The 17,082-nt window shown below is 35.3% G+C and overlaps 2 protein-coding genes across 8 annotated transcripts in view; one reads left to right on the top strand and one right to left on the bottom strand.

The window, feature by feature from the left end:
- The window catches only part of LOC136031168 (leucine-rich repeat and WD repeat-containing protein 1-like), a 43,890-nt gene extending 39,923 nt beyond the window's left edge, over window positions 1-3,967 (bottom strand). The window contains exon 1 of one of the 4 annotated variants that reach the window (XM_065710516.1): window positions 3,841-3,967. In XM_065710516.1, coding sequence (XP_065566588.1) covers window positions 3,841-3,918 — 78 coding nt within the window. In that variant the 5' untranslated portion in view covers window positions 3,919-3,967. The other 3 variants (XM_065710515.1, XM_065710517.1, XM_065710518.1) reach the window with 3 other exon arrangements.
- A 228-nt stretch (window positions 3,968-4,195) lies between these two features.
- Window positions 4,196-17,082, top strand: part of LOC136031166 (protein HEXIM1-like) — a 76,931-nt gene continuing 64,044 nt past the window's right edge. For 3 of the 4 annotated variants that reach the window (XM_065710511.1, XM_065710514.1, XM_065710512.1), the window contains exon 1: window positions 4,196-5,400. In XM_065710511.1, coding sequence (XP_065566583.1) covers window positions 4,322-5,400 — 1,079 coding nt within the window. In that variant the 5' untranslated portion in view covers window positions 4,196-4,321. Of the gene's footprint in view, window positions 11,675-17,082 lie in introns of those variants that run through there. The other variant, XM_065710510.1, reaches the window with a different exon arrangement.

The following is a 17,082-nucleotide window of genomic DNA, read 5'->3' as shown; positions in this document are numbered from 1 at the left end:
CAAGCTTTTGAGTGGTTGTTTTGAAAAAAAAAATCAGTCAGAATCACCTTGAAAGCACCAGAGTAAATAAACATTTTACTGGGTATACAATTTTCCCAAGAAAGCACATCCAAATCAGACAACTAACTGAATTTTACTATGGGCAAAAAAAATTTTACAAACCTCACAATAAAGCTTCAAAACAACTGAAAAGATTTTCAATTATCAAACAAGTTGGACAATCATTAATCAGACAAAATTATTATCAGTGGGAAAAGAAGAAAGAGAAATTAACAATTTGCTACAATGTTATCAGGGATTCTTCCAGAAAGTACAAAACAACATAATGTCAGTTGTTAGAATTGAATAGTGTTTTTTTTCAATGCAATTAAATTTACAAACTAGAAGACCTCTACTATGGCTACTTTGCTAAGTAGCTTGCTATTTCTATTAAGAAACTATGATGAATTACTAAACATTCAATTAAATCCAATTAGTTGCAAATAAAATGTTGAAAAAGTTACATTAGAATGTATGTTACTTTCTAGAAGTGTGGCATTGACAACACCAAAACTGTTGTAATTACAAGCCTTGTGGTGATTTTTGAAGAGATGGATTTTCATTGATTATTTATTTATTTTCTTTATTTCCCTCAAAAAATAAGGAGTAGGCTACAATATAAATAAAAAGAAAAGACAAATGATAATGCTTACAATTGAAAAATATTGAATATTGATCAAACACTTAAAAAGAAAAAAAGATACAAAAACACTTGCTAAATAATTTAGCCTGTAAATCATCAAGAGCCAGAACTGATACTAAAAAACAGAAATAAACTGTGGCCTAAAAGGATAATTTTCGCCTTGTCTTCAAATGTTTTATATTGTTTCTTTAAATGGACTATGGGATCCTTCACTTTAAGCTTTAAAACAATCTCAGTGTTACTAAAAGAAAGGAAAAACCAAGTTAAAATTTACAAAATTTAGAATAAGAAACTTTAATGGGCAAAATATCAGAAGGTTAAGAAATTACAGAAGAGGAGGGATGGGAACAATACATGAGGCTGAGCAACAGCACTATACATACGACCAAGGATGTCCCAACAGTAAAGACCCCAAAAATGAATCAAAAAACCAAATGCCTTGCATAGTTTCATCTGAACATGCTGAACCAGGACTGGTTTAGAATCTCTTTTCAAAGCAGCATAAGGCAATCCCAAATAAGTGACTATTGGTGATGACTGGAAAATAACACCATTGCTGCAATTGAGAGTTGCCCTGACATTATCCTCTAAACAATTTAAAACAAAAAATTGACATTTTTCCAAACTGACAGAAAGGCCCAAATCTTCTAAACAATTAATTAAAATATTAAAATTAGAAACAAGACTAGACACGGACTGGCTAAGAAGGATAATGTCATAATCCTTCTAAATCCTTCTATTATCTAACTGTCTCAGGGACATCTTCAAAAATTTGAAAACTTGATCACTGGTTATCCTGCAAAAGATATCAAATAAAGCTATTACTGATGGTATGGCTAACAAAATCTTGCTAAACCAATATGGCAAGTCAAAAATTGAAAGATTGCCTTCCTTAAGAAAGACACTATGTGCATGCAGGCTGTCAAAAGGGCATATGTCAGGAGCAACTTAGGGTGTTAAGTTGAAACTTTCAGGGGATGGTCAATTCACCAAAAGGCAATATGCACATGCTGCTGTTGCTATTAATACTGCCGCAACTGCTACTTCCAATGCAACTACTACTATGGCAAAGGGTATTAAGGTGAAAATTGCAGGGGATGTTCAAGGAGAAGTTGAACTAAATCAAAATACACAGGGTACATCCAGATTCTCAGAAGAATCAACTAGAACATCCCTCTTCATATAGTATGTAGTTATGTTTGTGTTTGTTGATTGTAATCTCTCTTTTCATTGGTTCTTTATTTTCTCTTTTTATTTTTTTTTTTGTCTTACTCTGTCACAAGGGCTACACACCCTCTTTTGTTTTGTTGATGGGTCAGAAATAAATTGAATTGAATTATGAATAGAAAAAATTTTTCTAGCCAACTATTTGGCTAATACAAATGACAGTGTATTTATAAAATCTCCAAGTTAACTAACCAGTTGGCTATTGTATCTCACTTATATATTCATTTTATCTTGAATTAGCCAAATACTCAGCTATCAACAGAATTATATATAAACTACAGAATTAGCTAACTAGTTGGCAATTAAGTTCCCAAATATATACAAAGTTGAATTAAAATTAAGCAACTAGTCAGCTGTCAATAAAGTTCTGTAAACACTATGGAATTTGATAACTAGTTGACTATCAAGGTCTCAGTTACATATACACTGGAGGTTAAAATCCCTATGCATTCTATTAATGTAGTTTCAACCCTTGCACCCATAAACTAAATCAACTGTGACAAAACAAAAATTTGAGAAACAAGTTATGGATGGCAGAATGCATTGAGAATATGCAATTTGGGCTATATATTTACACATTAGGGGGGGGGGGTAAAATACAGCAAGACTGCATACAAAATCTGTTAACCATGATTTTTCTCCATATTACTAAACAAGAAGTGTTTCCTTAACATGTTTCCTTCTCCCAAGTCTGTTTTTAAGGCAAATACCTAGCCAACAAGCCAGTTACCAGTAAATTGCTTTATGTGGTTGAATTAGCTAACTAGTTGACTATTAAGGATTTTGTTATAAATATACACCAAAAGCTCAAAAGAGCTAAATAGTCAGCTATTGATAAAGTTGTTTGCCACCTAGTTGTTTTTAAAAGGATTTCTTCTCTATAGATAAGCTAGGCTATGCTATTTTCTATTAGCCATTTGCTGGCATTCCTTCATTAGTGAGGAGATACTAACAGATGGCTAATGAGATGGATAAAAATAGCCATTTGGCATATTTATAATTGGAATTTTATCCTGAACCCAAACTTATCCTTCATTTGCATAAAAAATCAGCTTTATCCCCATCCTCTAATGTAAATAGCCTACTTATATCCTACCCTGAGCAGCATATAGGCTATGCACTGAATTTTCTATTTATCACTCCTTTTTTCCAATTGCTTTAACAGTTTGTAAAACTAAGGAAAAAATCAATTGCACATATAGAATCCAAGATATATATTACTGCACTAGGAGGGAGGGGGCAGTTGAAGTTTATTTCCAACACAAATGAATGTTTTATTTGGATTCAGGGTGACATCCTGATTTTAAATATGTCTACTTCTTGGCTAGATCATTAGCAAGTTAATCAGAGAACTTATCACAATTTAACCATTCCTAGTACTAGACTACACCAGAGGGAAGGGGCCATTGTCAGAAAATTGACCATAATGTTTGGAAATAGCATAACATAAGGAGTGCAATGGCTCTAATTTCATTTGTTTGGCATATTACCTTTGGAGAGCCCAATCTTTATATATTTACTACCTATATTTGTATCTGGCCCCATTAGGGGTTGGATTGGGATAGGCCTACAATTGAAACAGCAGTGAATATTATAGACTATTTGTAATCAAAATTGAATGGAAAATCTAATGGCACATTTATTTTACTTTCTGGTTTCTACACTGTTCTGCAATTTTAATGAAGTTTTTGAACACCCTCCTTTTCAAATAGGCTATGGTGGTGTCCACCCCCTCTTATTCCAAGTATTTCATGATAGACCTGCTCGTTTATCCAAAAATTTTCTCATAATTCCATTTCACCTGTGTACGAGAGTCAGAAGGATCATTTATTTTGGAATGGCCACGGAAAATAGCCAAGGGACAATACGTTAAAGATGTCATTATTATTATTGTTTTGATATTTTTGAATATTTTGCCACAAATAACTTACTTTACCATACACATTTAAAAATGTGAGAGAAATGAAGCTATTTCTTTCTGAAGTTGAATCATTTTTAAAAAGTTTCATAGTCAAACTTAAATACTTATTGATTTAAAATTTGTAAATTCATGGCTCTAATATAGTTAATCTTACTTAAATAATAAGTAATTCTTAAGTGATAATTTTAGCATTCTTGTTGGACAATTTTTAGTTTTTTCAAATAAACTGTATAAATTTTTTGAGTACAATTTCACAGGAACTTGACTACTTCTGTATAACAGTAAACTATTTTACAGACGGACGAAGTGGTTTCTGAGATGTGCTTCTACTCCTCTTGTTCTGTCAATTTCGGAACCCAAATAACAAAATAATCAGTACATCTCGAGATTTCGTCGTAGAAAGATTGTCGAAATAGAGATACACTTTATGATTGCAAGTTTGAGATAATTAATAGCAATTGGAATTAATCATTTTCTTCTGTGAGTATTATATGAATATAATGGCAAAAGTAAATAGAACACCGGAAATTCATAATCGGTTAATAGACGAGACATGTGTTACCCAAATATTTACAGATACATGTGAAAGGAGTATGATTTCTGTAATTGCAAGTTATACTAACGTGGAAAGTGACAATTCAGAAAAAGAGCAATGTGACAATGGGAATAAACATAGTGAAGGAAGTTCTAAGGAGAATGGAGTTAAGAGACCCTCTTTAGGGAAAAATTCTTCTGGAAAAAGACCCAGAAATGATTCGTATTATTCAATGAGTGCAAGTGAAAGAGAGGAATTTGACAAAGAGTGTGAAAGAAAGGCGGAAATAGTGTCAAAACAGCAATTGGAAGCAGGTAAACCGTTTGCCCCTTACAATACGACTGAGTTCATAATGGGTGAGCACGATCCTTTGGAAGATTCGCATTTACTTGACGAAATAAATGAAGTCCCCAACCCCCCAGAAAGTGAGCCATCGGATGACTATTATCTTCCTCAGTTAAATGAGGATGAATATTTGCATCGTGAATTTTCCAGTGACTATGAAAAAACCGAGTATGATATTTTGACAAATATGACTAATTGGGAACTTGTTTCCGAATATATTTATTTAGAAGATGAAATTGCCGATATTGAAAACAGGCTAAATTTGGAAATTAATTATTCTCTTGTAAAAGAACCAAGGCTATCTGAGACATCTAGCAGTGAAGACGATGAAGTTAACATAGGTGGCGCGAGCGCAACCAAAATCGATGAATCGGAGATTCCTTTGTTTGAGCCAATTGACGAAACCGCAGAAAAAATCAGAATCACAAATGAGGAAATACGAAAATTAACAGAGGAAAATGAACACCTGTATGGACTAATTCAACAAACTGAAAGTGAACATGATTTTGATGGGAGAATAATTCCAACTTGTTTATGTTTAATTGATTCATCGGATTCAGAATCAGGTACTGAGGACACTGAATCAGATAGTTCATCATCGTCATCGGCATCATCGACAGAAGATAGTTCCACTGATTCAAGTACAAGTGATTCTGAGCCAGACTTTGAGATGGACCTGCAGAAAGAAAGGTATCAGTCAGATATTGTACAGGGTGAACTTGATTCTGAAAAAAGTGAAGCAGTTATTGATTTGGACCCTGTCAAATCTGAAAAAAAAGGCTCTGAAATTAAGCTTGTAAATGAAGATTCAAAAACCTAAGAATAATGTTTGGTACTTGTTTTTTTCGTTTCCCACCTGATTTTAAAGTTTAATAGATTTTTTTATTGCTGTACATAATAGAAAATCCGTGTTGTTATCTCAGCCTTTAAAAGATTGTTGCATTAGTTAACTTACGAATTTATCTTATCAGTAAATTGCAAGGGTGCCCACAAACAAGGGTAGAGATTCATTATGAACTCTCGAACATCAAAACTAAGTTAATTCTTACAATGGACAATTTTCTTTGGTAGGAGCACCTTTTTTAAAAGAACCCCAGTAAAATTCTAGTTAATTGACTTCTTGCTATCTCAGAAAGGGTTTAGGTTAGGAAAATGAAACTTTCATGGATGAATCTACAGACTAAAGTATGTCACGGGAAGGTATTTTGAAGCAACTACCTCCACTACTTCTCCCTCTAGAGGGTCCTGACCTTTGATGACCTTTAAAAATATGTGTGTTTTAAAAATGAAATCTTGTAAAATAGATCTTCTGCTTCATTGAAGTACAACAAAATTGTTTTCAGCTTCATAACTTTGCTCAATTCCATTTTATAAGGTCTTAAAGATATGCAAATACATTTCCTAAATTTTGAAAAAAAAAACAAAAAAACATTGATATGGCTCAAAATTCTACTCAAATAATAGGAATTGCATTTTCAGAACTAAAGGCAGAGAAAAAGCAACTAGTAACTGAAAATTAAGGTAAAATGTTGTTTTGTCAAAATTTCAATAGGTATAGACCTGTCATGTAGGCAAATTTCAGGGCCCTCTAGAGGAAGAAGGAGTGAAGGTGGGTACTTTTTAAAATACCTTTCCAGGACGTACTTTAGCCTGTAGACCCATCCCTGAAAGTTTCATTTTTCTAACCTAAACCCTTTCCGAGATAGCAAGAAGTCAATTAACTAGAATTTTACCGATCCCCCCCCCCAAATACGATATTAAAATCACCATAAACTAAATTTCAAAAAAAGATGTTTTCTGGATGACGGTGAAGAGTCACCTTAAAACTTAAAATGAAGTGAAATAACTAGTGCTGGCGTCCCTCTAATCCTTGCTTGACTCTAAACTAAGTTTAGCTTGTGTTTCATTTAGAGCATAATCAATATTTATGTTGTCTTGAAATTTAGCCGAAGGAACAACGGGTGAAAGTTGTCTTCTCATGTGGGATAATTTATGTCTACTTCAGGTTTACTTTTGCTTGAGGAAAAAAATACTTACTTTGTTCAAAATGATATTGAAAGTGCCTTTTAGGGGGCACAATTTTATAACCTTTCTGGAGAGATCCTTCCTTCTAATTAGTATAGAGTGGATTTACTCCCTAACATCCCTTTATTTGGAAGAATGTATAAAATTTCTAGGGAAAGCATCTTGCAGAGTGGAAAGGATTATCGATATTCAAAAGCAAAAATTACACTTCAGCAAAAGAGCAGGGGGTTGAAGTCTCCTTAGCAAATAGGATAACCGGTCACACCAGGAATTGCACTTCCACCCCTTGGACAAAGGATTCCAAATCTAGTGTGTCAACTACTTGGTAGGATGGCTGTCCATTTTGGGTTTTAATGTTTCTCTTTACTTTCACTTGAAAAGAGATTTGTTGTTTTATTTTGTTAATTTTAGGCAAGGAGTTGGCTTCTGAATGTTTTTTTTTTAACATATAAAAATGTATATTCCATTCTTTTTTTCCCTGAGAAAAAATGATTATAGGCCTCATATGTTCAGCCTACCAAAAATCTCTGTTTCTCTCATCTTGCATGTAGTTTAGCTACATTTCTGCAATGTTTTTGCTAATTTGATGTTTTTTTCAATATAACAGGTTATAGGTCTAAGCAGAATCATATACTTTTTCGAAAATAACGCCCAAGTTATTGGACTTGTGGCATAACTCGGCATAGGTTACCTGTATTCTATGTATGACATATGCATATATACCGTATTACTCATATGCTTATAAGTAAGCATATTTATTTATAAACTTACAAGTAAAATTGTTCACTTGTGGAAGATAATGCCTTAGTCATTCTAATACAGGCTAACTTTCTTTTTTTTTAATTAAAAATTTAGTTTCGAGTTTTTAAAGTATTTTTCAAAAGTTTCACCCCAATAAGTCTTGCACAGTGGTCAGTTTCGAGCCACTTTTCATGCCCTGTAAAGGAGACCTACTCTTTTTCAGTTTTTGGATTCACGCTACTATACATTGCCGAAGGGCTACCAGCTTTAAAGACTAGGGCTAATGCACTCATTCTGGAAATTGACTGCTGCAACTTTTAGACTGAAGAAGCAGGCTCTTAGTCCTGAATATGGAGTTTGTTGTTCTGTATTCCCAAAAGTAATGGATCGAAATGTATTTTTTTGGTAGTTTTGCAAATGCCAAGTCTGAAAATGTTGATATTCTTACTAATGATCAGTGTCATAGAATTCTAGATTCCCAGATAAGAGAAACTTCCACTTGAGTTTTTTATTCTTTTGTTGAGATTGACGAGGCGCTGCCAACGTCCAGGTGTACACAGCACACGCTCAGGATTCTGAATGGCACCTCTCCAGGACTCTGAACCGTGGGAATTGGGACTAAATTTTCAGAAGTCCTATTTTTTGTCCTTAAAATCTGGGCTATGAAGTCTCGAGGGCAGGGATCAGTATTAAGAAAGGAAAAACCTTGGGAAATTCTATATTCTGTCGTAGTTGTAAATTCATTATTATTTTGAGTTACTCCAGTCAAATCCAGAGCTGAAGCTTTATAGCTTAAGTAAATAAGTTAAAAGTATTAAGTGAGATAAGTTTTAGATTTGACTGGAGAGCATTATAAAGTAAGGGTCAAAAATTCAAACGAAATGATCGGTTGATAGGAGGGGTCGCTCATCTTTCAAAAATCATGTAAACTTGGTGGTATGTTACAGAACTATGTGACGTTCTGGGATGTACTCTAAGTGGTGGGAAGTCAGTGCCCCCTCGGGTTGATATTCCATCTTATGTTGCTGAATGTAACGGGCTAAAATAGGACTTGATTTCTATTTCAATTCTCATGCCAATTAATTTATGTGAAAGCCTTTGACTAGTTGTGTGCCAGCCAAATACTCTTGAGGATTCGAGGCCTGAACATCCGTTTATACGCTTCCGAATCGATGATTTTTATTCGTCGTCAATATTTTTTACTTGTAATGAGATGAAATGCATGAAGTAACTGCTAGTTGTACCATACATATCATTATTGAGATATTTGTAATAGAAATCTCTATTTTTGAAATGATTGAATTGTTTGTTTGTATATGACGTCTCTTATCCTTGCTTATCTTCCATTTATTGGGGTTAGCAGGTGTAACTTGTCCTACAATAATCCAAATTGGATTAGTAATTGGGCTGGTCGGGTAAGTAGTCTTGGTATGTTTGATTGCGAAAATATTCTTTGGGACTGACTGAACATCGATGTTAGCAGTATTGTTGGACTAGGCTAACACAATATTGCTTTGCATGTCCAAATAGTGTTCTTTGAAGGTTATTCTTAGGGTTGCCATTACCAGTGCTATATTACAAGATAAGTTATTTTTTTAATAGATTAAGCGGTTTCACAAATTTCAAATGGTCCAACAGGGGGGGGGGGTGAACTTAAATTGCCGCAAAAGACCCCTGCACAAAAATTATTTTCTTTTGCCATTTGGATGCTCTTATTCTGGTATTCATCAGACAGAAGCCTTGGCTATGGCTATGTGCTTGAGGGGCATTAAGATATTAAATGTATTACGTATAGTATATCTTGGAAAAGGTTCTAACTTGCGTGTTTATGAGCTCAATTGCGACCTGTTCAATAAAAAGTAAACATATGCAAACTTGAAACAAATTGTAACATCGTTGCCCCCCCTTTTTTTAATGAACATTGACAATGCTTGTAAAACTATAACTTGAAATATGTACATTTTTATCAGACAGTTAACAACAAAGAAACAAATAAATACGCATCCGTGATCTCTCTTCTGCAAAAAACTACAAAATTCCACATTTTCGCAGATATGACCTTGAAACCTATACAGCAGGGTTCTTTGATACGCTGAACGTGATGGTGTGATTTTCATTAAAATTCTGTGATTTCAAGGGGTCTCTCCCCCTTTTTGAAATCAGACAAATTTCGTCAGGCTCGTAGCTTTTGATGGGTAATACTAAACTTAATGAAACTCATATATTTGGAATCAGCATATTAAGCCAATTCTTTTGATATATATTGGTATCGAAATTCTGTTTTTAAAGTTTCTGTTACTATTGAGCCGGGTGGCTCCTTACAGTTCGTTACCACGAACTGTTTGATTAGCCTTCAAAATTCAAACAAAGACCTTCGGAATATTGATCGTTTTCTCCGTTACCAAAAGTATCGAATTTTAAGTTGATGGCAAATTCGTCCTCTTGAGGATAAAGTCGTAGTTTGGTGCCCTAAAATGGCAGAAAACAAGACTTTCCCCTGGCCCAATCGTCACTTAAAAGGAACTTTACATTTATGTTTGAATGAGCTCTCGTCCAATTATCTTGGACCTTTGGCCTTGAAACAATCACCCCTGGGGAAAACGAAACAAATAAACATGCATCGACGATGTTTCTTTTAAAAAAAAGCGAAATTCCACACTTTGAAGGTTGGAGCTTGAAAGCTCTATGGTAGGGTTCTCTGATATGATGTATCTAATAAAGGAATTTTCAATAAGTTCGCTTGCTTTTTGGGGTGTTTCCCCTTTTTTCAAAAATCAGGCAAATTTTCTTAGATTTTTGGTTTTGGGTGGGTAACAATAAACTGGAATAATTTTATACATTTAAAATCAGTGCAAAAGCCAATACTATCCGTGTAGTAATTGTCATGAGAATTTCATTTTCAGTTTCGTTGACTATTGGTCCAAGTCACTTTTTACTTCCAGTTTTTTTTTTTCACAAACTATTTGATAAGATTCTCTTCTGATAAATTTGTTTTTGAACCTGTTCATTTTATTTAGTTGAATAGGACAATAAAAACAAAGAGGTTAATTTGACAGCTGGGTAGTAAGTTTAAATTTTGTTTTTCTTTGGCTGTTCTATTTTTTAATGTCTGAATATATAAATAATTTAAATTCGGGGAGGGGGAATTGTCTTGTTTTGAAAGAGGTACATTGTACATGGCCTTAAAAAAAAAAAAAAAAATTAAAACTTGGTATCTATGCAGGCAGGATGATTTTTGAGTATCTCTGCTCCTTCTGTAAACTATTTTAAGACATAGAAAATTATATTAAGACAAGTCTACATTTTTAAAATCTACGGAAGTAATAAATCTCTGTAATTTCGGCTTGAGTTTGATTTTCTTTTATGATTAAATGCATAATAATTAAATATATTATTGATGAAATAAATTGATCCCTTTACCGGGGATCCTTGTTGTTTAAAATTTATTTTATTTTGTTTCATTTTGCGTGCAATTTAATTGCTCTTTTTATTTGCGAGCTTTTTCCTAAAGGTATTTAAAAATAAACTTATTCCTGCCAAAAAAAATTCTGAAATATATTCCCTGTCACCCAACCACCACTAATATTTTGGCATTTGCCCCCCCCCCCCTGAAAAATTTCCTGGGCAATGTTGGACACTTTTTGATGTTATATCGTCACCATATGTTCAATACAACCACCCGGGAAAAATATAAATCTTTCTTCTATTTAGATCGTTTCTGTGGCCATAAATGTCAATGTGCCAGTTTTGAAAAAAAAAAATATATATGTAGCCCGGCACGGCTACGCGACAGGCTTCTATAAATTGATTTTCATTGTTGCCTCTTGATGTTTTTGCTCGATACAACCACTCTGGGAAAAATACAAATTCTTCCTTAAAGTTGTGACCAATTTTAATCGTTCATAGCAAAAAAAAAATTCAATATGCCAGTTTTGAGAAAAAACAACTATGTAGCTGATTTAGAGGCCGGGTCCTGTTACGGCTACGCGGCAGGCTTTTATATATTTACTGTCATTGTCGTTTATGTTCTAACCACAGACAATGTGAGGCTCTTCTTGATGTCATAGCGTCAGTATAGGTTCGATGCAACCACCCTGGAAAAAATAAAAGTTCTGTCTTAAAGTTATGACGTATTTTAGATCGTTTTGTGGCCATTAATGTCAATGTACCACCTTTACGAAAAAAAAAAAAAAAACAACTAGAAACTATGTAGTACGGCTAAGCAGTAGCCTTCTATATATTGATTTTCATTATTGCTTGTCTTCTAATCGCTGCCTCTTCTTGATGTTAAGGTTTGATACAATCCCACTGGCCGAGTCACGACGTTGGCATTAATGCTCCTAAACGAATGAACCATTAGGGAAATATGAATTCTTCTTAAAGTTGTGACCACTTTAAGTCGTTTGTAGCAAAGATGTCAATGTGCCAATTTTAAGAAAAAAACAAAAAACAAATTTATTCCATAAGTAAATACATGGGTGCCAACAAGCGAGGGCGAAAATTCATTATTAACTCTGGAAGATCAAAATAATGTTAGTTCTTATAGTGAAGAATCTTTTCTGTAGGAGTGTCTTTTTTTAAAGGGCTTGGTCCGATGTTTTTCTGGATGACAGTGGAGAGTAACCTTTAAACTTAAAGTTAACTGAAATAATCATCTATGTGGGTTTGTGATGACGTCCCTCTAAACCTTGCCTTGAGTCTAAACTAAAGTTTAGCTTGTGATTCATTTAGAGCATAACTGACGTCTATATTGTCTTGAAATTTAGTATAAGGAGCAAGAGGTGAAAGTTGTCCTCGCATGTGGATAATATATGTCTAACTTATGTTTAACGTTGCTCTTTACTTTTATATGAGGAAAAAATATTTTCTTTTTTCAAAAATCATGTTGAGAGTGCCTTTTTAGGGCATGAATTTGTAACCTTTCTTGAGAGGCCCTTTCTTCAGATTAGTATGGAGTGGTCGATACAACCACCCTGAGAAAAATAAGAATTCTTTTATAAAGTTGTGACCAATTTTAATCGTTTGTAGCAAAGATGTCAATGTGTCAATTTAAAAAAACAAAAAAACGATGAAACCGATTTTGAGGCCGGGTCCCGACACGCTGCAGGCCTGCATATATCGATTCTCGTCGTAAATAGCTACCTCTAAGTGAATAACCTTGTTTGCTTCTCTTTCCTCGGGAAAATGGAGCAGCCCTCCACTTTAATACCTTCTGATTCTCGTTGTCGCTTCTAATTCTCGCTGACGCATATCTTCTAACCAAATTTTTTTTTGTTCTTACTGAAGGACATCTTTTGTTGTTCTTCACTTTCATTCTTATTTCGTTCTGCTCCTCGTTATCGTATGTCTTCTAACCGCATATTCTTTGTTCTTCACTTTTATTTTTGATTCCTTTTAATTCTTGCTGTCGCTTATCTTCTAGCTGGGCGTTTCTTTGGTCTTCACTTCTGTTTTTGACTCGTTGTAATTGTCGTTAATGCAAACATTCTAAATGTGTATTTCTTTGTTTTTCATCTTTGTTTAACATTGTTTCAGACATTTTTCAATACTCTTTACTTTTGCTGCTCGGATTGGTTTTGTGACATATGATGGTCTAGGTTATTTATTTGTCCTTTAGGCATTACTTAACTACTTAAAACGCCTTTTGTAAATAGACTCATTACACTTGGTATTTTAGGCCTTTTGTAATGTTGCATGTGTCGTAAATATACAAACAATACTATCAATACTGGGAAGGAAATGATGCAATTTATTCTTTTGAAATGTACTCACACATATGACGTTACTCATATGAACTTTTCCAAAAACATCAAAGTTGTAAACGAATTTTCTGAAACTCGTGATCTTTGTAGATGGTTGTTGCAGGTCAAAAATCCCAAGATTTCAATTTTCCAAATTTTTGGACACGTTCTGATTCTTGTTGTCGCTTGTAATTATCTCTGTCGCTTGTTTTCTAACCATATATTTTCTTTGTTCTCACTATGGCAAATATTTCTTCCATTTCATTTTTAATTCGTTCTGCTCCTAGTTGTCGTCTTGTAACCGCATATCTCTCTGTTCTTCACTTTTGTTTTTTACTCATTTTAATTCTCGCTGTCGCTTATCTTCTAAACGGACATCTCTTTGTTCTTGACCTTCAATTTTGACTCATCGTAAGTGTCTTTGTCACACGTATTCTAACCGTTTATTATTTTGCTCTTCTTTGTTGTTTATCATTATAAGCCTGAACGGCTACGCGGCAGGCTGGCATATATTGATTCTCATTGTTGTATGTCTTCTAACCGCAGCCTCTTCTTGATGTAATGGCGTCACTATATGCTCAATACAACCACCCTGGGAAAAATATGAATTTTTCCTTAAGTTGTGACCTATTTAGATCGTTTTTGTGGCCAGAAATGCCAATATGCCAGTTTTAATAAGTAAACAACTATGTAGCTATGGGGCGAACACTGATTCTTATTGTCGCTTTTCTTCTAACGGCACACAATGTGAGCCTCTTGATGTGGTGGCGTCACCATAGACTCAATACAACTACCCATGGCCATTTTTTCAAAATAGTCCAAAAGTCATTTAACTGTGCCTCCGGGGTTGACAAAACTCCGGGGCAAGGACTGAAAGTTACGCATGTGGTCCATTGGTAACATATAAGGTTTTATTTTGAAAAAAAAGGTGATCGTATAAACTTCGGATGAAGATCATGGATTTGAAATCAAAAGTTCTAGTTTCCTTTTTGAGATTCAAAAGTGATCGGAGAGTAACCAGCCCCCCCCCCACACGCCTTTTTTTCCAAATGTTTCGACCAAAATTTTGAGATAACCGTTCTGTTCAAAATAGTCCAGAGGTCAAATAATTATGGTTCCAGGTTTTGCTGTACTAGTTCCCCGTTGTTAACATACAAGGTTTTTATGAAAAGGGTGGTCTTATAAACTTTGGAAAGGGCTTGTTCGATGGGATATCGAAAGTTCTAGTGTTATTTAAACAAAAAGGGATCAGAGGGTAACCAACCCCCCTCACGACTTTTTTTTTTACAAACCCGCCTTATCAAAATTTTGAAATATCCATTTTGTTCAAAATAGTCCAAAAGTCAAATAACTATAACTCACGGGTTGATAAATCCCCTTTAGTTCCCGGGCCAAGGCCTCTAACTGATGCGAGTTGCCTATTGTTGTCATATAAGTTTTTTGTGGAAGGGGTGGTCATATAAATTTTGAAGGGGCTCATTCAATTGGAAATCGAAAGTTTTAGTTTTAGTCGAAAGTGATAAAAGGGCAACCACCCGCCCGTCCCCATGCCATTTTTCCAAAATGTATCTGGTCAAAATCTTGATATAGCCATTTTGTTAAAAATTGTTCACAGGCCAAATAACTATGCTTCCTGAGTTGACCCCCCTCCCAGTCACCGGGGCAAGGGCTATACGATATACAAGTTGCTTATTGTTAACATATAAAGTTTTTATGGAAGAGATGGCCGTAAAAACTTTGATTGGAAATGGAAACTTTTAGTGCCCTTGTTAAGAGTAAAAAGTGATGAAAGGGTAACTAGTCACCCAAGCTCTTTTTCCACCAAATGCATCATGCAAAAATTTAGTAATAGTCATTTTGCTCAAAACTGCTCAACTATACCTCCGGGTGGACACACCTCCCCCAGCCTTTGTTCCAGGGCTATAAGTTATGCAATTTGCTCATTGTTAACATATAAGTATTTTCATAGGAAAAGAGGTCATGTTTGGTCCGGGTCTCCAAAAAGGCTTAGGGCATTAAAGGGAAATCAAGGAGGCACACTCGTGTCTCTATAAAGAGGCGAACCACGACAATGTTAAGCGATCTTCGGTTCCAGTGGTCGCAGAGGGATGGGGAGGGGTGCATTTCGTAGCCCGAGCTTCAACTAAGAAACCTGCCAAATTTCATCCCCCTCCGACTTTTCCTTCATGGGGAAAATCTGGCCGAAAGTTTCGACCCACTAACCCCAGCCCCCCTTTAACGTTGTCCGATCGGGCTGAAATTCACAAGTTAATGTCCCCTAGGGCCCAGGAGCTTATCCGCGAAATTTCGATCAGCTCGATCCGATAACTCCTTCCCTGTTTTCCAGAAACCACGCATAGCCACTTAATCTTCATATTCTTTTTTTCCTCGACGCCTACAGGTCACAGCCGACATCGGATCTGGGTGTACGAAGACTCATTCGATGCGGAATTCTCCGAGTAAGTTTCCTTGAAAGTTTCGTAGGAAAATCTTAACCCCCCGAAAGTTTCGACCCCCCCCCCTTTAACTTTTTCCGATCGGGCTGAAATTCACAAGTTAAGGTCCCCTACGGCCCAGGAGCTTATCCGCGAAATTTCAGCTCGATCCGATAACTCCTTCTCTGTTTTCCAGAAACCACGCATTACCAACTTAATTAACCCATTTCTCCATAAGAGCCTATGTTATTTCGAAATTTTTTAAAAGTATTTAAAAGTTATATTTACACTCATGCAGGTGGTTAGCTCAGTCGGTAGAGCGTGGGACTTTTAATCCTCGTCAAGGGTTCAAGTCCCCTATCGGGCGTTTTTTTTTTTCCACAAAATATGAAAAAAACTTCGTTTTCTTAAAGAGTTAAAGAGACTGCGTCCCAAAGTCGAACCTTGAAACGTACAGGAATTAGGAGCGGCAGTCCTAATTCCTGTACGAGGAGTACAGGAATTATTAAATTACATCCACCATGGATTGTAGAAAAACGTACAGAAATAATATGAAAAGAGTTAAAGAGGCTGCGTCCCAAAGTCGAACCTTAAAACGTACAGGAATTAGGAGAGGCAGTTTTGTTTTGTTAATTAAAAGAGGGCCTTTCCGAAGCCAAGAGCGGGGGGTTAGGGGGCGGCAGCCCCCACAACAAAAAACCTGTACAAAAGAGTCTTTAAAAGCGGGGGGTTTGGGGGACGGCAGCCCCCCAACTGCCTCTCCTAATTCCTGTACGTTTTAAGGTTTGACTTTGGGACGCAGCCTCTTTAAGAAAACGAAGTTTTTTTCATATTATTTGAAGGAAAAGTCGTGAGAGATGCGGTGTGTTTTCTGGTTGTGAAAAGGGAATATCAGCAATTTCTAAAGAACCACTAAGGGTATTAAGATGAAAATTTCAAGGTATGTTGAAGAGATGTTGAAAAGATATTCGAGGGCAACCATCCCCCTCCCCCTCGCCTTGCTCTTTTTAGGCTACCCTTCTTTCATTTAATTTAAAATTTTATATAATTTTTTTTGTTTAAACTAGTCAAAAGGTCTAATAGCTAAACTTCTAGGAATGCCATGCCCCATAGCCTCGGGGCAAGGATTGTAAATTATACAATTTGTCTGTTGTTTACGTGCAGGATATATAATTAGCAAAAGGAGAAAATTTCTATTCTGAGTGTATCCAAAAAGTCTAAGGGCATTAAGGTGAAATCTTGGAGAATGTTCAGGGGAATGTTATACTAAATCAAAAGGCACTATGTGCATCCAGTTTATCAAAAAGAAGGATCTGTAACATTTTGAGAATGACTGAGGGTATTGTGTTCGAAACTTTCAGAATATATTGGCTGAATGTTGAAAAGTGGTTGGAGAGCCACCAGCCACTTTCCATACCTTTTTAATGGTA

Source organism: Artemia franciscana, chromosome 9 (assembly GCF_032884065.1).
Source record: "Artemia franciscana chromosome 9, ASM3288406v1, whole genome shotgun sequence".
In the NCBI taxonomy this organism is placed as follows: domain Eukaryota; kingdom Metazoa; phylum Arthropoda; class Branchiopoda; order Anostraca; family Artemiidae; genus Artemia; species Artemia franciscana.
Note: the sequence above shows the minus strand (reverse complement) of the source record. Positions and strands in the feature narration are given on the sequence as shown.